This window comes from Sorex fumeus, unplaced genomic scaffold (assembly GCF_029834395.1).
Source record: "Sorex fumeus unplaced genomic scaffold, SorFum_2.1 ptg000020l, whole genome shotgun sequence".
NCBI classification, from domain to species: Eukaryota; Metazoa; Chordata; class Mammalia; order Eulipotyphla; family Soricidae; genus Sorex; species Sorex fumeus.
Window position 1 is genome coordinate 14671000 of NW_026606077.1, and position 20472 is coordinate 14691471.

A 20472-nucleotide genomic window follows, 5' to 3' on the forward strand; every position below is an offset into this window, starting at 1 on the left:
CTTTCATTCCAGCCCCAATAATTCAAAGGTATTTCTAAGGAAAGTGCACGATGGCCTAGCTATTTCCTTAAGAGGGGGAGGGGAAGGGCAAGCTAATATTTTCATAATGAACTCTTCTGTGTGTTAGTTATGTAATTTACAAAAAATCTCTTAAACTCAGGGACTAGGGAGAGATCATCAGACTGAGCACATGCGTTGAGTGCGAAAGGCCCAGCTTTGATCAGCTCTGCAAGGTCCCTGAGCCCCGCCAGGAGTGATCCCCTAAGCACAGAGCCAGGAGCCTCAAGCACTGCCAAGGGTAGCCGCCAAACTAAAAACAAAATCCTTGGGGCTGGAGTGACAGTAAAGCAGATGTACACCAGTACATCTGCTTTGTGCCTCAGCCAGCCATTGTTTGACCCACAGCAGCCTCTATGTTCCCAAGCACCGTCAGGAGTAATTCCTGAGTGTGGAGCCAGGAGAAACCTCTGAGCATCACCAGATGTGGCAAAGAAAAAACACACAAACTAAAAATCTTAAACCGAGAGGCTACCCAGATGGGACCTGCGGCATGGACGACATCATTGCTCTTTTGTAGACATTTATTAAGCACTGGGTGCACAGCACTGAGCAAAGCACTTTCTCTTCTCTGCAACTTCTCCACAGAGCGTTGGGCGAGGGGGACGAGGCTTGGCCTGTGTGGCAGCTTTGGACAGAGATGGCAGGCAGGCCAGCATGTCCACAGGGCCTGGCACACAGCCAGGAATAGCATGAACAGCAGCATGGCGCCCAGCCATAACAGCAGGCTTTCCAGAACATTCCCCTTGGTCCTGCCTTCCCAGGAGTCACCGGCATGAGTCTGGCTTCACCGGCGGCCACCAGGACCTCTCCTCAGCCACCTGCATACTGCAGTCCCGCCACAGAATACGCAGGTTCTCAGAATACTGAAGCAAATTAAAGACACATCAGAGTGGGGCTTTGCGTCAGGATGCAGGAGCGTGGATCGGTGCAGAGATGCTGAGTCCAGAGCTCTCAGCACAGGAGAGGAGTGTGTGGTGCCGCAGGCCAGACTCGGGCCCTCCTCACCAGACTAGACCACCTCGACCAGGGGCCAGCAGTGCGGGCAGAGTGTCCACCGGGGCCTCTCCTGTGTCCTAAGGGGGGTTCTGTGTCCTATGGCCCCACAGGGCCCTCAGTTCGAGCCAGTGAGCCTGCACCGTCACCACCGCTTCACATCTCCCTGCTGCTCATGTGCCAAGGCCGGGTCGGCTCCAGGCTCAAAGCCAATGTTGTTGTAGACGTTCTCATAGACTGTGGTCTCAGGAGACGGGCTGCTGCCCCGTGGGTACGGGTGCTTGGAACAAGGGGCTGTGGAAGTGGAGGCGGTCACCCCCTCAGCCTGCTGCTGAAGCACCAGGGCAGGGTTGACGTCCGGCCCTGCAGAAGGACAGGTACAGGGGACACCGTCAGGGGAGTCTCAGACTGGACAGTGCAGCCCGCACAGATGCCCACAGACTCTGGGCAGACTGGGGCTGTGGGGCCTCATGCTCCTGCCCATGTTTTCCCAGTGCTGCCTCTCCTGACGCCCATGTCCCCCCTGCCCACCACCCAGAGCAAGCATGCTATACACAAAACCAATGAGGCCTGAGAGGGAGTTCCATGAGGAGGGCGCTTGCCCGGCACACACTTGAATGGGGTTCGACCTCCGGCATCCCAAAGGGTCCCGAGCTCCCCCAGGAGAAATTCCTGAGTTTGGAGCCAGGAATTTCTGAGTTCAGAGCAACACACACACACACACACACACACACACACACACACACAGTGATAAAAACAAAGCACCAAAATGCTTCCCAGGAAGGGCAAGACCATTCTGTGACACTTTTTCTTTTTGTGTGTGTGTGACTTTTGGGGTCACACCCGGTGATGCTCAGGGGTTACTCCTGGCTCTGCACTCAGGAATTACTCCTGGTGGTGCCAGAGGACTACATGGGATGCCAGGGATCGAACCCAGGTCGGTTGCAAGTGCTCTACACACTGTACTATTGCTCCAGCCCTGACATTATTATTATTATAATTTTTTTTGGTCATTGCTCATGAATTTCTTGCTGAAACCCAGTCTTGACTAGCCACAGCACCTGGCCATGGAAACAGTTTTTGAGACACACAGCTGCTGACCAAACATGGCTGCCACGTGGTCAATGAATAATGGTGGTGCCTAGCCAGGAGGCAGCGTATGCGGGTAGTGTCAGCCATGGCCGTGCGGGTGGGCAGACTGCCAGGGCTTCCACATCCTGCCTGCACCCATGGTCCCTCAGAACTCAGAAGGACCACAGGAGACTGGCACGCACCCACGTAGCTCAGGATGACTGGCAGGAAGACCAGGCCATGCAGCAAGCCGAGCAGAGTGATGAGGAGGTTGAGACGGAAGAAGAAGATCTGGATGAGCTGCGCCTTGGCCAGGCCCAGGACCAGGATGCCTGGTAGGTTGGTCATGGCCACTCCAGCAAATACCTGGGGGCGAGAGTCAGGTGTGTGAGGGGCACGGGGCAGCCCACCAGGCCCAGAGCAGGGGGCCCCCACTCACCGCACTGCCCATGGAGACTGTGGCCTCCCGGGCCCTCTCCAGGCGGCTTGACTTTGTGCTGACAGCAAAGGCACGGGTGATGTGGGACACGAACTCCACGGAGATGCCCACCGCCTGCGGGCAGAGAGGGTCACTGGCCACAGCCGAGCCCCGCGTGGGGTGTGGGCAGGGCCTCCCCCCGCAGCCTCACTCCAACTCTCGGGGGGCAACAGGGGTGTCTCCGTGGCGGGGCCTGCTCACCGTGACCAGGTTGATGAGAGACACGGCGTTGTAGGAGATGTCCCACAGGGTCATGAAGCCCACAGTGTCCACCAGGATCATGATGATGGTGAAGAGGTTGAGGAGGCCAGAGCGGAGGTCCATGCCCAACAGGAGGTAGCAGACGACGAAGGTGGGCAGCAGGCACATGGTCAGCATGAAGAGGCCCTCGGGGACGATGGTCAGATACTGCTCGTAAAACACATTGGTGATCCTGTGGACACACAGGCGGCCTGAGATGCCATCCTGCCCGCGGCCATGCGGGGCAGCAGAGAGGGCCAGCGGATACAGGGAGCCTCCTGGCAGAGGGTCAGTGGCGTGGTCTCCTGCCCCTCCCCATGCCCAGCCCAGAGCCTCACGTGTAAGGAAACACCTCGAAGGTGGGGTCGGTCCCCGGCACCTTCCGCAGCTCTGCGGTGATGTTAGCAGCCAGCGCCCGGGATGCCCGCAGGGCCTCCGTGTAGTCCTGCGAGTTCTTCAGAGGCGTGTGGTAGGCCATGAACCTTGAGGCTGGCCGCCGTGCGCAGAGAGGAGAGTAGTCAGAGCCCACCCTGGGTTCTCCCGCTGCTGCGGGGACAGCGGCCAGCTGCACACAGGCTCCGCACCAGCCTGTGGCTTCTGAGAGACGAGGCCTGGCCCCACTGACGGACAGAGCACGGGAGCTCACCCTGTGCACCTGCCGAGGCGCCCCAAGGGGTGTCAGAACCTGCTGGGGGTGGGGGGTGAGGGAGCAGCTCCTGGCTCAGACTACGCCTTGCGTGGGCCAGGCCCGGGGTTCAGGTCAGGGCCTGGGAGATGGGACAGTGGGCAGGGTGCTTGCCATGCGTGTATCCATACGTTTGAGCCCCAGATTGTCCCTAAACCCTGCCAGGCGTGATTCCTGAGCTCAGAGCCAAGAGTAAGCCCTGAGCACCACTAGGTGTAGCCCAAAAGAAAAAAGAACACTTAAAACCTCTCCAAAAAAACTAGGCTTTAGATTTTACAAAAATAGCTAAGTTGATCCCCACAGCTGCTGCCTGTAAACAGCCCAGCTTCACAGCTTCGTGACTAATCTCAGAAGAGATGCAGCCAAGTCGCTGAAACTCACAGGCTGAAGACTGCAGTGCTCTCAGAAGAGGGGCGGCCAAGTCCTTGCCCTGCCAAAGTGCCAGAAGCCACAACCACAGCCCACAGCTGCCACCACAAATGGGCCAGCTTTGCTGCCTCAGAACCAAGCTACGCAGAGATGCTAACGAAAACCCCAGGGCACAGAGCCCAGAGTTCCTGGGCGGTTCCAAATTCCACAATCCCAACACCCAAAGCACAGAAATCAGTGGGATAGTAGCTTAGATACCCACTAAGCTCAAGAAGCACAAACAATGAAACAGAAGGCTCAGCCAGCCGCTGACAGCTTAGCAAACCCTCAGACAATTACTTTATTTATTTATTATTTATTTATTTTTGCTTTTGGGGTCACACCCAGCGATGCACAGGGGTTACTCCTGGCTCTACACTCAGGAGTTACTCCTGGCAGTGCTCAGGGGACCATAGGGGATGCTGGGAATCGAACCCGGGTCGGCCGCGTGCAAGGCAAACACCCTACCCGCTGTGCTATCACTCCAGCCCTCAGACAATGACTTTAACAACCCGTTGTGAGAGAAAACAATTTTCACAAACTTTCTTTTGCTGAGCTTTTTCTATAATTCCACTTTATATTTTGTGGTAACACGTAATATAAAATAAATTATTTCATGCCTATCAAGGGGGCAGGCTCAGGGGGTGGTTGGGGAACTGTGGAGACAGTGGTGCAGGGTTGGAGCACTGAATGCCTGAAGCCACTGTATTATGAATAGTTTGGTAAACAACGGTGTTTAAATAAAAAATCTTAAAATAGCTAAATTGACTATTATCAATTATTTCTGTAGGACAGAGTCAGAGAGGGGTAGAGAAAACAGAGCCACTGACTTGTTTCTGCCTGACTGGGTGGACAGCCATTCACCTGGGTGTGGTTTGCTTACTGGGAGAGGGTGCTGGGAAGCCCAAGGTTGGCATTTACTGCTGCCCACCAACAGGGCAGCTGCGGTGGAGGGTGAAAGATATAGGCTTGAGGACGGGGCCAGGGCCAGCCAAACCCATGATGGAGGCTAGCACCACGTGAACCCTTGTTCAGTGTCTAGCACTATGTGGCCCTGGATACCCCCAGCTGCTGGCCGAGCATGTCCGGGAGCAGACCCACCTTTGTGCACCCCAGGGACCACCCCTGCACACCCAAAGTACATGAGAGAAGATTCAGGGCTGGAGGCTCATGGCCACGCGAGGGCTCCGTGCTGCCCCGCAAGCAAGGTTTGCTCACCTATAATCTGACCCGCGGGGTCCATGTCCACGGAGGTGCTGTATGCCGCCAGGCCCCTGGAAGAGGAAGAGCAGAGGCTGACCCCAGCCTGGCCAGCCCCTCCTGCTCTCGCTGTACACCTGACTCACCCCCATTGTGCACCCCGGCCCCCCAGGCCTACCCTTTAGAGCACTTGATGTTGGGCACGTCGCTGAGGAACCACGGCAGGTACTTGTGGAATTGCTCTGCTGACGGCCGCAAGGGCCCGTCTACCGCATTCATGCATTTCTTCCCGCAGCTCAGGGAGGCTGCAAGGAGCATGGGTGCTGGGTGGGGCCTCATCTCCAACCCTGCCAGGCCCCTTCCCCACAGGCAGCTGAGAGACCAAAAGGCCACCACAGACCTGCCCCCCCTGCACCAGAGAGGCCACAAACGTCTCCTTGACACGGCATGGAGCCAGCGTGGGTACAACTCTGCAAGGGAACAGCTGGGCATGGCCCCAAGGCCCTCAGAGGCCGGGGTCCACCCTGGCTGGCCCTGCAGGAGGCACAGTGGCCCAGAGCACCCTCTACTATCCCCACCCTCTACTATCCTCTCCTGTCCTGTTCCCAACTACCAGAGCCCCAGAGGCCGCCTCAAACTCACTGACGGTCGAGGGGCAGAACTGGTCTTTGTTGGGGCCAAAGCTGTAGATGCGGCAGCAGGAAGTTGAAAAGATCGACGCCGGAGTGAGCCAGTCGATGAAGTCATCTACCCAGGAGGAGGCTGGGATGGCCAGGTAAGACCTGTGGGGGGCAGGAGGTCAGAGCTGGGACCAGGTGGGTGGGCAGAGGGTCCCCAGGGTCTCCCAGCAGGGCTGGGTGGGTGCTCACATCTCAGAGAACTCGGTGGCATACTGGATCTTCTGAGTTAAGGAGTAACTGTCGCAGCCGGCGCTGGAGCAGATGGCATTCATGCCCTCCTTGCTGGAGAAGTTGTAGCCCCCCTTGGTGACAAAGTACACCGGCGCCCCTACCTCAAAGTAGCGGTTCAGAAAGAGGAAATAGTCGAGCAAGTATGAATCCTACGAGGAGAAGAGTTTGTGAGCCCAGGGGCAGCCTGAGACGTTCACTCCTGCTCCCACACCCGCATCTGCTCTCCAGTCTAAGCAGATAGCAGAATTCATTAAGTTCCAACTTTTAAGATTACAATGTAGGTGCCAGAGAGGTAGTAGAGCAGGTAGGACATTTGCTTTGCATGCAGCAGGCCTGGGTTCCATCCCTGCTACTGCATATGGCTCCCTGATTCCCGCCACCAGTGATCCCTGAGCAGAGAGCCAGGAGGAAGTCCTGAGCATCTTCAGGTGTGTGACCCAAGCCCCCACCAAAAAAATAAATAAATAAACAAAGTAAATTCATGATCCTGGAGTTAGCGAACTCAGATTAGAGAACATGCTTTGCATGTAGGAGGCCCAGATTTGACCACTGGACACTGCTGGAAGTGACCCCCAAGCACTGGGCCAAGAGAAGCCCCTGGGGACTGCACAGCAGGTAGGGCGTTTGCCTTGCATGCAGCCGACCCAGGTTCGATTCCCAGCATCCCATATGGTTCCCCCAAGCACCGCCAGGAGTAATTCCTGAGTGCAGAGCCAGGAGTAACCCCTGAGCATCGCCGGGTGTGACCCAAAAGAAAGAGAAAGAGAGAGAGAGAGAGAGAGAGAGAGAGAGAGAAGGCCCTCACCACTGGTGGGTGTGACTCCAAAATGCTCGAGCGGACTCCAAAATAAACAAACAAAAATCACAATCCTCACTTCATAATTTACAGAATTACAAATTGAAGAACAGAACCCAAAGCTAGCAGGAGAAGGGAAATAATTAAAATTAGATAAGAGATAAAGATTATAGAAAACAAAAAAATCAATGAAACCAAGAGTTGGCACTACAAAAAAAAATTGACAAATCTTTAAGCTACTTTAACTATGAATAAAAAAGAAGAGACTCGAAAGTAGGGCCATTACCAACAAATCTACAGAAATAAAAAGAATTGTAAGTGTTATGAATATACCAAAAAATTGCATGGCAAAGATTAAAAGGACATATTTCTTAAGAACAAATCCTACTGAGGCTTAATTAATAAAACAGAAAGTTTGAATGGGCCCATAACCAGCAAGGAGGTTTGATCAGTTTTCAGGAAACTACTCAACAATGAAATTTCTGGTTTGATGGTTTAACTGGTGAGTTCTACCAAACATGCAAAGAATTATTAACCAATACTCTCCAAAATCCTCCAAAAAATTGAGGCAGAGGAAACAGCTTCTAACTCAACCAATAAGCATCAGTGCTGCCCTGATTTCAAACACAGAAACTGTAAGAAACTACAGACCAACATTCCTTCTCATCATTGATGTGAATCTCTCAGCAAAATACTAGCTAGTGGAATCTAGCAAGATGTTAAAATAGAACTTAAAGTTTAACTTAAACTTAAAGTTTAAGAAGGGGCCAGAGCAACAGCACAGCGGGGTGAGCCCTTGCCTTGCACATGGCCAACCTGGGCTCAATCCGTGGAACCCCAAATGGCCCCCCATGCACTGCCATTTTCTCAGTGATTTCTGAGTGCAGCATCAGGACCAAGCCCTGAGCACCTTCAGGTGTGGCCTCCAGAACAAACAACATTAATAAAAACCCCAGAGAAAACAGCCCTCAGGACCGAAAGACTGAGTGTCTCTCGGATAACAGCACCAGAAGGCCTCCATACCCACACGGCCCTAGAGGTGCTGGCCAGAGTGATTAGGCAAGAAAAAGGAAAGGGAGCGAGAAACCCCCCACTTGGAAAGTGAATAAGACGAGGGTGCAACCGGCTGGGTACGGGCTTTGCACGTGGGGGACCCAGGATCGATCCAGGTCCTGCACGGACCCCACAGCCCCCCTGGTTCCTCTCCAGTCCCACGGCAGGCCTGGGGTCCCACAAGCTCTCGCATCCCACTGCTCCCTGAATCCCCGGGCCTTGGTGCAGACCCCAGCACCCCTGGTGCTCACCTTGGGCAGAGCCAGCTCCTGGTCCAGACCCACGGAGATATGGCACATGAAATAGAGGCTCATGGCAAACAGGGCCGTGAACAGCAGCACCTGCGGGGAACCCCTGTGAGTTTCCCTGCCCCTGACTCCCCATCAGGATCTGACGCGGCCAGGGCTGGTCAGTCACGTTTGGGCTGCCCCTCCCCAAGCTCAGCAGTGGGGGCTGGGTACCACTGGTGGGCAAGGTCGCCATCTGCTCTGCCAGCCACACTTACCACCACCCCTCTGGTGACCCTGTGCAGAAGGAAAGGGGCGTAGATCTTCCGGAAGAATCGGAGCAGGAGCCCCTCGCTTTGGCTGACGGGGGGCTGCCCCTTGGAGATGATGCAGCAGCAGATGTCCAGCCGGGAGGCCTGGTGGAGGGAAACATCCCCTCAAGCTGACTCTCCTCCTCACAGGGGTTCCAACTTTCCTGGGGGGCTGTGTCAGCACACACCCCCGATGCCAGGCCATGGGCGCTGTTGGCTTTGTTCTTACTCTGACAAGCTCGAGAAACTTTCTACTGTCCCAGTCGGTGACCTTCCCAGCATCCCAGTGACGTTCCCATTTCCCACAATCACAGAAAACTCCTGCTTTTCATTTATTTGACCACATCATGTCCGTGCAGCCATTTGTCACCTGCTCTCAAATGCCCCTCACTCCGTCCCCCGAGAATTGAAGGGTGGTGCAGGCCAGTGGGGAGGCCTCAGGCATTCCTGCCCAGCCCTGGGGCCCACAGTCCTACCTCCTGCCTCTTGATGTCCAGGGAGAAGAGGGCCACGAAGGCCGACATCTGCAGCAGGAAGTCCAGGAACACAGCCAGGCCAGAGGTCAGGGCAAAGGTGCGCACGGCCGGCATCGGGGTCAGGGCTCCTGCAGGCAGGGCAGGCCGGTCAGGGGTGCAGGGACGGGACACTTCGCCCACAGCCTGAGGAGGCCCCGCTCACCGAGGAAGAAGCAGACAGCCTCTGACAGGCTGCACAGCAGCATGCTGGGGGCCACGCTGCCCAGGACGCGCCCGATGTGGGCCTCCCGCTGCTCCCCGGGTCTTCTCTGGAGCCTCTGGGAGGACAACAGGGGTCCACGTCTGCTTCACCTCCAGCACTCACAGTCAGCAGGGAGCCCGCAGCCCTCAGCCACCCAGGCACCACCCACGACTGGGAGAGCCCAGCGGATGGGTAGCAAGCTCCCCGCTTCAGAAGCTCGCTCGCGAACAGTGCTCTGCCCAGAGGAACTCTGTCTGGGAGTGACGACAGCCTCGGTGCTCCTGCGCCTGAGTGCTCACCAGCAGGAGTCAAACCAGCCCTGCCTCATCTGCTCCCTGCCCTGCAGGGCCGCTGCGGCGGAGAGGCGGGCGGGGGAGCACGCATGGCAGAGACGAACCCTGGGAGGGCAGCCCCACACGAAGAGGCAGAGCCCCGGCGTGAGCACGGGGTTGTGAGGGCAGCTCCCACACCGCTTACCTGGTACTCGAGAACAAAGATGAAGATGTTGTCGGCGCCCACGGCCAGCACCAGGAACGGAACCACTTGCAGGATGACCAGGGACGAGGGGATGCCCAGGTAGGAGAAGAAGCCCATGGAGGCCATGACCGCCCCCAGCACCACAGCCACACCGCCCAGGCCCAGGGTGGCCTTGGAGTCCACCTGCAATGGACTGTCCTCAGCCTGCTGGCCCTGGGCTCTGCCAGGGCACACCCACCCAAGAGAGTGGCAGGGAATGGTCAGAGGCAGGCCAACAACTGCCCAGGTCTTCCTCAAACCACATGTGAACACCTCATAGCTTCGCGCTCAGACCAGCCAGGGAGAGCCAGGGACAGAGTGGAGACTCCTGTGGCCTTGGGCAGCAGCACTGCCAAAGGTCACTCCCTCCTCCCCCTCCCCCCCCCCCCGCCCCGGGAAGGTACTCTGGGGCTTCTACTTGTGCTGCTTGAAAGAACTCTGGCTAAGAAGGTTCCAGAGGTTGCCACCCGCTCCCCCCACCCCCCACCCCAACCCTCCCCTTCCTCTCACCAGCACTCGGCTCCACCGGGAGTAACTGCCCAGGGCCAAGGCGATGTACAGGAAGATGATGAGGTAGCTGGTGGCGAAGATGGGCAGGTCCTCGGCTGTGGTACGGTTAATCTCATCCTCCAGGGAGCGCTGGGACGCAGAGATGGCGTCTGAGCCCCAGCTCCTACCTCCCTGGCAGCCCTGAGCCCAGCAAACCCCAGGATTGGCCGGGGCAGAGAAAGAGGTCCTGGGGGAAGGCGTTTGCCTGGCCAACGCCTTTGGGAAGCCAACCTGGGTTCCATCCTTGACACCCCATTTGGTCCCAAGCCCCACCACGAGTGACACCCCATTTGCTTCCCAAGCCCCACCACGAGTGACCCTTGTGGACAGAGTCAGGAGTCAGCACTGAGCACTGCCAGGAGTGGACCCAACTACCCCCCACAAAAAATTAAAATGTAAAAAAAAAATGACTCTCACGCCAGACTGTCATCCTCTGTGGGGGTCTGCTGGTTCAAGGTCACTCTGAAGGGAGAGGTCAGAGGGGGAACAGGGGAACCCCCCCAACAGTGTCCCAAGCCCAGAGCCAACCTACCTCTGCCATGAAGGTGACTTGGAGCCTGCCTTCCGTCTGCTTCTGGAAGGCCTGCAACTCCTTGAGGAAGCCCTCCTCCCAGAGCTTGGCCTGCGCCAGCCGCGGGTCCCCGGGAGGGTAATTGTTGAGCGAGAAGGTCATGATCAGGGCCTCTGCCTCAGAATAGTCCTTCCCTGGGACACCAGATGGTCAGCTATGCCCTAGCCACAGCCCTCACCCCACCCCCACCTTCCTCATCAGCGTCCTGGGGAGCCCCTGACACCAAGCACTCCTTCCTCTCCCCAAACACAAAACTGCAGCGGGGCACAACCAGCGATTCTGAGCAGGTTGTGAGAAGGTGAGGGAGAGACGGGACAGGAGGAAGGGTGCGGAGGGCCTGCAGCACACACACTCACACACTCACACACGCACACTCTCACACACACTCACACACACTCTCACATACACTCACACACACACTCACACACTCATATACACACTCATATACACTCACACACACTAACACACACTCACACATACACTCACATATGCACACTCACATACACTCACACACACACTCATATACACACTCACATACACTTACACACGCACATACACAGTCTCACATACACTCACACACACTCATATACACACTCACATACACACACTAACACACATACACTCACATACACATACACTCACATACACACTCTCACACACACACACTCACACTCATACACTCACACATTCTCACATACACTCACACTCAGACACACTCACACCCTCACACACACTCTCACATACATTCACACACTCACACATTCACACATATACACACTCTCACACTCACATACACACACTCACACATTCACTCACACACTCACACCCTCACATTTTCATACTCACACACTCTCATACACATACACATTTATACTCACACACATTCACACACTCACACATTCTCACTTATTCACACATACTCACACATGCATTCACACACACACTCATACACATACACACACTCCCCTCAGCTGCCATCACCCCAGGCACACCCGTCCTGCCCCCAGCTCTCCTGCATTGTTCCTGGACCCTCATTTGTTTCTTTCTGACTGACTGACTGACTGACTGACCCCTCGGTCCTGCACTTACCTTTGTAACCTCCCACAGCAAGGAAAGGGAAGACAGGGGCCCCGTAGTCCGCCATGCAGCTCAGGGCCAGTTTTGTGACATCTTTGAAGGAGAGTGGGGAGCTGAGGAGAGAGGGAAGCACCTTTTCCAGCCAGATCCCACTGCAGGGTCCTGGCACCCCAGCCCTCCAGGCCCCAGTATCACCCCTGACCCCACAGCCAGACACACTTCTCCACACAGAACCTTCCAGGGCCAGTGCAGGGGACCTTCAGATGAACTCTGTCCTCACCATCACACCTGTCCAGATGTGGCACGTGTGAGCGGCTCACAGACCCCTCAGGCAAAGCCAAGCCCCTGAGTCCCAGCACTGACAGACCCTCTGGGAGGGTCTCATGCCCACGGCTCCTCCAGTCCAGAACCCCACAGAACCCCGAGTCCAGATCTTTTTCCTACACTTTTCATCAGCCATGCAGCCCTGGCACATCTCCACCCTCTGTGGGCACCCTTCTGAGAGGCTCTGTAGGAGTGTCTGTGCGGGGGTAGCTGGCAGCTGTGTGACCTAGAGCCGCTCTCCAAACCTCTCTGAGCCTAGGTCTTCCTGACTGTGAAACTGAGACGGCCACTGAGGCCTGAAGCCACAATGCAGTCCGCATGGTGACTGTGAACATGGGACTCCCTGACCGCCAGCTCGAAGGGTGGGCAGGGGCCAGGAGCCCTCCTCTCTCTGTGAGTCACTGATCCTCACAGGCACCGGGCCCCAGGAGTCCTGGAGACCCTTTCGGAAGTCGGTAAGATCAAAGACTCTTTTCATCGAATAATTCACGGTGTTGGAGCAACACTACAGCGCTAGGTCACTTGCTCTGCGCACTGTCAACCTGGGTTCAATTCCCGCCTTGCACATGGCCTCCCAAGCACCACCAGGAGAGATCCCAGAGCACACAGCCATGAGGAAGCCCTGAGCACTGCTGCATGTGGCCCAAAAACAAAACTAACAAGCAAAAAACAAAACCCTAATATCTCCAAGACGTGATTCACCTCTTGGCCTCTCCTTTACTTTTGAGGATGCAAATAGCTCAGGGACACACAAGCTTTGAAAAGACTGGGCCAGAGCAAAAGCACAGCAGGCAGGGCGTTACCTTGCCCACTGATGACCCAAGTTCTACCCCTGAACCCCAGATCATTCCCGGAGCCCTGCCAGGAGTGAGCCCTGAGCACAGAGCCGGGGTGAGCCCTGAGCACAGAGCCGGGAGTGAGCCCTGAGCACAGAACCGGGAATAACCTGTGAGCACAACCAGGAGTGAGCCCTGAGCACAGACCCAGAAGTGAGCCCTAAGCACAAAGCCGGGGTGAGCCCTGAGCACAGACCCAGAAGTGAGCCCTAAGCACAAAGCCGGGGTGAGCCCTGAGCACAGAACCAGGAGTGAGCCCTAGGCACAGAGTCAGGAGTGAGCCCAGAGCACAGAGCTGGGAATAACCTGTGAGCACAGCCAGGAGTGAGCCCTGAGCACAGACCCAGAAGTGAGCCCTGAGCACAGAGCCGGGAGTGAGCTCTGAGCACAAAGCCGGGGTGAGCCCTGAGCACAGAGCCAGGAGTGAGCCCTGAGCACAGACCCAGAAGTGAGCCCTGAGCACAGAGCCAGGAGTGAGCCCTGAGCACAGAGCCAGGAGTGAGCCCTGAGCACAGAGCCAGGAGTGAGCCCTGAGCACAGACCCAGAAGTGAGCCCTGAGCATAGAGCCGGGAGTGAGCCCTGAGCACAAAGCCGGGGTGAGCCCTGAGCACAGAGCCAGGAGTGAGCCCGGAGCCCAGAGTCAGGAGTGAGCCCAGAGCACAGAGCCAGGAGTGAGCCCAGAGCACAGAGCTGGGAATAACCTGTGAGCACAGCCAGGAGTGAGCCCTGAGCACAGACCCAGGAGTGAGCCCTGAGCACACACCCAGAAGTGAGCCCTGAGCACAGAGCCGGGAGTGAGCCCTGAGCACAAAGCCGGGGTGAGCCCTGAGCGCAAAGCCAGTAGTGAACCCTGAGCCCAGAGCACAGAGCCAGGGGTGAGCATGAGCACCTTCAGGTGTGGTCCAAAACCCAAAAAGAAAAAAGAGAAATAAAAACCCCACTTATTAGATTTGGTTATTAGATATCTGGCCCCAGCTGTCTGGGAGGACAGCTCCACTCCTCCCTCTCTGACTGTACTTTGGGAAGCCAGAAACGCTCCTTATATTTCCATCACAGACCAACCCCAGGACCTGATGCCAGACTTTAGCTTCCTCTGCTAAAAGAGCTGTGCAGAGGCCAGAGTGATTCTCGGAGGGCTGAGAGCAGTGCCGCACGCAGGAGGCTGCAGGCCGTGCCATCATAAGGTCTCCCTACACTGCTGGGATTCCAGTCCCGAGCACAGAGCCAGGAGTAACCCTGAGCCCCGCTGGGTGAGACCCAAAAGCCTAAACAAAAAAATTAGAGAGGGAGACTTGCAAAGATGTACACCACTCACTAATTCTTCAATAATAATCTTGCATGAAAATATGCTATTTATGTTCACAAGTGATGGCTGATTATTATTATTTTTAAATAACAGCAAAGGGAATCAGGAGATGCCTCCGAGGGCTGGAGCACACGGAGAAAGTTTGATTCTGGGGTATGTCCAACCCCAACCTGACACTGTCGCATGTGGTCTAGTGGACCCCAGCTCTGCACTGAGGGGCCTGAGCAGTGTGTCCAGATCACACAGGCAGGCTGAGGACACCAGCTGGGCCCATCCCTGCACACTGCTGGAGAGACTGCCCCAGACTTCTATTTCGTCACCTCTTTCTCTTTCTGCCTCTCTTTCTCTTCTCTTTTTGTTTTTTTTTTTTTTTTAATTTTCAAGCCACACCTGGCAATGCTCAGGGCTTACTCCTGGCTCTGCACTCAGGGATCACTCCTGGTGGGGCTCAGAGGACCATATGGGGTGCTGGGGATGGAACCCAGATCAGTCACGTGTAAGGCACTCTCTCTCTGGTCCCTCTCTCCTTTGCTTTCTCTGTTTATGTCTTCTCTTTCTTTCTCTCTCTTTCTCTCTTCCCCTCTTTCATCTTTCTCTCTTCCTCTCTTTCGTTCTTTCTTTCTTTCTTTCTTTCTTTTCTTTCTTCTTTTTCTTTCTCTCTTTGCAGTGCTAAGACCACACCTAGGGCCTCACATACACAAGGCATATACTCTACCTACCACTGAACCCAGCCCAGCCGTTTCGAGCTTCCTTAGTCTGACATCCCTGTGGTCATCTCCAGCAGACAAAAGTTCTCCTCAAACCAGAGCTCCATAGGGGCGTCACTCTGTGCCAGAGAGCGGACGGTGGGCCGTGGACACAGAACTCTGAGACTGAGGCTCACCACGACCTGCCCGCCCGCATCACACTGGAGGTGGCGCTTGGACCAAGGCTCCCGGACACATTAGCCCTGCGTCTGCTCAGGACTGGACACCAGCCTGGCAGCAGGAGCAGCCAGCCCTGTCTGGGCCTGAGGGGCTTGAGCACTTCCCCAAATATGCTCTGGCCCGGTCCAGGGACAGAGAAAGAGTAAGCTCGTGTGAGCTGAGTGGCCCGCGGGGAGCACTGGCCTGTCCCATGCAATAACACGCAATAACATGCTTTGGCATCAGGAGCTGTGCAGGCATTGAGCCACAGCCAGATATGCCCACCAGGGCCCGGGAGAAGCAGCCGTAGTGCCTTCCCGGCACTCACTTGGCACAGTAGAGGAAATGGTCCCTCCAGTCCACCTGCACCGTCTGCCCGGCCACTGTCTGGTTGGCCGTGAGCTGCAGGTTTGTGCTGTTGCTTTGGAAGTACTGCAGGAGGCTGTTGACGCAGCAGTCGGAGAGGCTGGTGTTGTGCGGCTTGAGGGGGGCATAGCAGATGTCCTGCAGGGACACGTTGCGCCCCTCTTCCGGAGACCACACCTGCAGGTGCCGCAGCTTCTCCTGGAGTTCCAGCAGCTCCAGGAGCAGGTCGAGATTCAGGATCCCACTGAAGTTCTTGGGGCCCAGCAGCAGGGATTCGTACTGGTAGCTCGGCAGCCCGGGGGCCGTCAGGATCACCTGGTTGGTTCTGAAAAAGGGGCCAAAATGCTGGTCGTGGAACGCCTTCTCCCGCCGCGCTTGGCTGTTTGGGGCCGACCACAGCTCTATGGGGTCCGTCGTCAGTTCCATGAAGGCCAGGCCCCCCGCCAAGACTGCGACCACGGTGAAGGACACCCCCAGGACAGTCAGGGGCCAGGAGGCCACGAAGGTGCCCCAGGTCTGGAAGAAGCTCCCCAGGAGGCTGTGGCTGGAGGGGCTGGCGCCTGCCTTGCGTGGAGACGCCTGGGGCTTGGGTGGCCCCCGGAGCAGCTGCAGACACAGGAGGGAGATGGCCAGCAGAGCAAAGGCCGAGCAGAGGATGATGACCAGCGCTGGGCCCCCCGCCATGAGACCCAGGCGGAAGGTGGCGTCGAGCGCCTGGGGGGTGGGGATGACGGGGCAGGAGGCAGCGCAGTCCTGGCAGGAGCAGGCGGCCGAGCTGTTGCCTTGTGTCTGGTTGCAGGGCGTGATGGTGTCGTTCAGGGGCTGCAGTCCGCCCCCCGGGCTCTCCCCCGAATCCAGCAGGTGGAATTTGATCTCCAGGGGCGCCAGCCCGTTACTCGTGTCGCCCTGGAAGTTGAGCCAGCGCTGGGCGTTGCAGAAGGTGGCGCCGTACACACCGCACATGGTTCCCACGGCCAGGTCGGCAGCGGCGGGGATGCGGACGCGGCTGCAGGAGTCATAGGTGTCCTCGGCAAAGCGGCGCTGGTAGAAGGCCTCGTAGGCCACCACGGCCGGAAGCTGGCCAGGGCCCTTGTCCACCACCCGGGTCACGTTGATGAAGAGGCTCTGGTTAGGGCTGCAGGTGTTGTGGCAGTGCAGGTTCGCAAAGTTTTCAGCGCAGGCCGGGCAGCGGGTGAGCAGCCCCTTGGACATGCTCAGGCTCCTGTCCAGGGCCAGCAGCTGCTTGGCGGAGCAGCAGGTGAAGGTGGCGTCGGGTCCCCGATACAGGCTGGGGCACAAACGCCTCAGCAGGGTCAGGTGCTCCCCGGTGGCCTGGACGGCCGGCGTGTTGTTCAGGCAGGACACGTCGGCCAAGAAGCCGGCGATGCTCCCGGTCAGCTCCGGGTTCTTCCCACACTCATCATAGAAGGCGCAGCGGCCGGCCTCGTGGAGGGGCGTGTAGGGCTGTCCCAGGGCCTGTGGAGAGACAGGCGCCCCACAGGGTCAGCTCTGCCCAAGCCACGGGGGCGAGCCATGACAGAGGACACTGGGGGCCCCGGGAAAACACGGGGACCTTCGTAGTCAGCATGGCAAGAGACCTTCGTCCTGAGGTGACAGGGTCACTGCCCAGTGGAAGAGACACCGCAGGTGACAAGGTCACACTGAGAGTGAGGGGAGAGCTGGGGACACGGGGTCAGGGGGCCGACCCTGAGGGGCCACAGTGCCATAGGTGGCCGTGCTGCTTCTTGTCCTGAGCCCGGAGCCCCGGGCCTCACTCAGCTGTCCCCCTGCTCCCATGGACAGCGCCTCTGCCCAGCCCCAGGCAGTCCCATGGAGGTGCTCCAGCCTCAGCCCCCGGCGCCACGGGCAGCACCCTTGAACCCTCGCTCCCCGTCCACAGCACATGCTGCAGGGGGGTCAGGTGCGGGGCCCGCCGATCCCCCTCCCCATGTTCAGCCTACCCCATGGCCTGGAAGGTCTGACAGGCCGGCCCTCTCCCCAACAGCCAACCTGCCCAGACTTGCTCCCGTTGGCCCAGACTCTCCCTTGCTGCCCCCGAGCAGCCTTGGGACCAGGACAGGGTTGTCCCGGGGCCCCTGGGAGGGATCCGGGTGTCCACATGGGGGCCACCGGGGGCCATGGCCCTGCCGGCCCCAGGCACAGACTCACCGAGCTCGGGAGCAGGGCCCAGAGCAGCCAGACCCTCAGGCCAGCCCCCCTCATGTCAGCGGCAGGAAGTGTTAGAGGAAGAGGTACCAGCCCTGGGGACAGCCAGGGACAGCCAAGGGCTGGCTCCAGGGAGCAGAGGACAATAAGGCAGCCTCCTGGCCACACCGGCCTGGCCTGACTGCTCTGGGCCAATCGGGCTTCACCGTGTGCCCTCACCGGCCCCGGTGGTTAATGATCCACCAACTCCCTCCCACCCGGACCTCCCACTGTGGACAGGGCTCCCAGGGGAGCCGCTGATGCCCCTGCTCCCACCCCCGGAACTCCTTGCCCTCCACACCCCTCTGCCTCCCAGCCCCAGACCACCCTCAGACTCCCAATATCCCCAGCCCCCTCCAGGGCCGAGGCCAGTGCTGGCTCAGGCACACCTTTGCACTGTCATCCTTAGCAACTGTTGTTAATTAATATTAACAGCCTGATAAGCAGGGACCATGGGGTGGAGTGACGTGGTGACAGCAGGTGCCCCGCCACGCCTGGCAGTGGACCGAGACCACTGATGGTGTCCAAGCTCGCACACAGCCCAGTCTCCTCACGCCGAGCCCCCAGGCCTGGCCCCACGCTGCCCTGGGCACAGATCAGATCCTCCTCCCGCCTCCAGGGTTCCCTGTCATCAGGTGGCCTGTTGCCAGGCTGTGGGATTCAGGTGGCCGCCGGCGAGGCGTCTGCGGGGAGGAAGCTGCTATCTCCCCAGATTTGAGTTTCATGACTCAGAGGGAGACACCCATGAGAGCAGAGGAGACAGAGATGGGGTGAGGGGCAGAACGTCATGGGGAGACACAGGAACAGGCCCTGGCTGACCCCAAAGTCCTGAGTCAGACCTGGGTGGAGAGGAGCTGGATGAGGCCCAGACGCACCTGCGTGGGGTGACTCTGTCCCCTGCCCCAGAGGTGGGGTGGAGATGGGCCGCCAAGGGTAGTAGGGGTGGGGGACACCGAGCTCAGGCTCCTCTGACCAGGAAAGCTGTCCCACTCACTCCACTTTGACCCAGGGAAGGCCCATAGGGCAGGAGGCAGAGCACAGCCCGCCCCTGTCCCTGACAGGGGCCCACATGGAGGGTGAGAGCGGGGAACTGGGAAAGCCCAGAGGACTGGGTGACCTGCCTCGGGGGCTGTCCCACCCGGCACCCCCCGGCTCCTGTGGGTGACAGGGGCAGTGCTACTTGGGACACCCCCGACCAAGGTGAGAAGTCCCTCGGCGTGTGCCCCAGCCGAGTCAGGGCGCCCCGTGGCACATAGTCCCGTGTCCTTTCTCCCGTCCCATGAGTAGAGGCAACTGCTCCTGCGCTTCTGCAGAACCTTTTTGTGCCTGCATGTATTTTCTGAGTTTTGCATTTAGTTCCTCAAACCAAGACCCAAGTGATGAAGGAAACGTGACACACACAGCTCACCCGCACCTCCTCTTTCACGTAGCAATGATCAGATTCTCGCTTCTGGTGTCTGGCTCAAGACTCAGGTAGACACACAATGATTTCCCCAAAGCTGAAATTCTCCCGACGCTGCAACACCCACAGGTCTCTGTGGCTGGCCTTCCCTACAGGTGCTCGGACATGGCAGGCCTGGAGGAGAGTGATTTGTTTCTGGGTCTCCGTTAGTTAGTGAGAGAGAACAGAGTGAGGCCGGTCAGGGAGGGCAGGAGCCTGGGAGGAGACGGGAGGGAGAATTGGCTTGCGGGTTTGGGTTGCTCCAGGGGCAGGACACAGCCTTGGACACAGCCTGCAGGTACACCTGGACACGTGAGGGGCTGCAGGACTTCCTTCGGCCTCAGGCCAAGCCAAGGTGGGTTTCTGTTTTCTAGTGGACTTTACTTTGTGGAGAGCCTTCTGTTATGCAAAAACAAGGGTTCCGGAGCTGGAGCGATAGCACAGCGGATAGGATGTTTGCCCGGGTTCGATTTCCAGCATCCCATATGGTCCCCTGAGCTACCACCAAGAGTAATTCCTGAGTGCAGAGCCAGGAGTAACCCCTGTGCATTGCCAGGTAGGACCCAAAAAGAAAAAAAAAACAAGGGTTCCATACCATATGCCCTTCACTACCCCTCTCAAGTGCCCCATCCTCTTAATATCTGGCATTGTTTCTGGTGCCACATTTATGGCTACTGATGATGGACACACCATTAACTAAAGTCTGCAGGTGGGTATTCTAAGGACACTGACAGACGTGGAGTGACATACATCTACCACTGTTTGTTTGTTTTGGGGCCACTCCCAGCAGTGCCAGGACTGCTTCCAGATCAGTGCCCAGAGGTCGCTCCTGGCAGTACTCAGGGATGCCAGGATTGAGCCCAGGACTCCTATATGCTAAGCATATGCAGAGCCCTTTGACCTCTCTCCAGTCCTACCATTATATCTTACATAATAGTTTCTCTTCCTTAAAAATCCTTTATTTGGGATGAAGTGAAAGGACAGTGGGTAGGGCACTTGCCTTGAACACAGCTGACTCAGGTTTGATCCCCGGCCTCTTGTAAGTTCCCCTGAGCACTTCCAGGAGTAATTCCTGAGCACAAAGCCAGAAGTCACCCCTGACTATTGCTGGAAGCAGACCAAAAACAAAACAATCCTTTTTTCTTCCTTTCCTCTACCCACACTGCTGATGACCATCACTTGATCACTTGACTTCCCGTTAATCGTCGATTTGCTCAAGCGGGCG

General features: G+C 57.4%; 1 protein-coding gene across 1 annotated transcript; it reads right to left on the reverse strand.

The window, feature by feature from the left end:
* Nucleotides 1-584: 584 nt before the first annotated feature.
* Nucleotides 585-17869, reverse strand: NPC1L1 (NPC1 like intracellular cholesterol transporter 1). The gene is made up of 19 exons (XM_056113436.1): nt 17771-17869; nt 15564-17077; nt 11876-11976; nt 10748-10920; nt 10177-10305; nt 9628-9810; nt 9112-9226; nt 8910-9037; nt 8401-8538; nt 8147-8236; nt 6005-6195; nt 5778-5917; nt 5314-5440; nt 5154-5209; nt 3181-3331; nt 2804-3035; nt 2564-2677; nt 2328-2490; nt 585-1416 (listed from the first exon to the last, which is right to left on the reverse strand). The coding sequence occupies exons 1-19, from the start codon at nt 17822-17824 to the stop codon at nt 1199-1201; spliced, it is 4017 nt and encodes a 1338-aa protein (XP_055969411.1). The 5' UTR covers nt 17825-17869; the 3' UTR covers nt 585-1198.
* Between the last annotated feature and the right edge of the window lie 2603 nt (nt 17870-20472).

Excerpts from the sequence above, each read along its gene's own strand:
- NPC1L1 (XM_056113436.1), bottom strand. The coding sequence starts at position 17,824 with ATGAGGGGGGCTGGCCTGAGGGTCTGGCTGCTCTGGGCCCTGCTCCCG. Across the intron at positions 10,921-11,875 it reads TGCTGTGGGAGGTTACAAAG|GGAAGGACTATTCTGAGGCA; the intron begins GTAAGTGCAGGA and ends CTGGTGTCCCAG. Across the intron at positions 10,306-10,747 it reads AAGTCACCTTCATGGCAGAG|CGCTCCCTGGAGGATGAGAT; the intron begins GTAGGTTGGCTC and ends TCTGCGTCCCAG.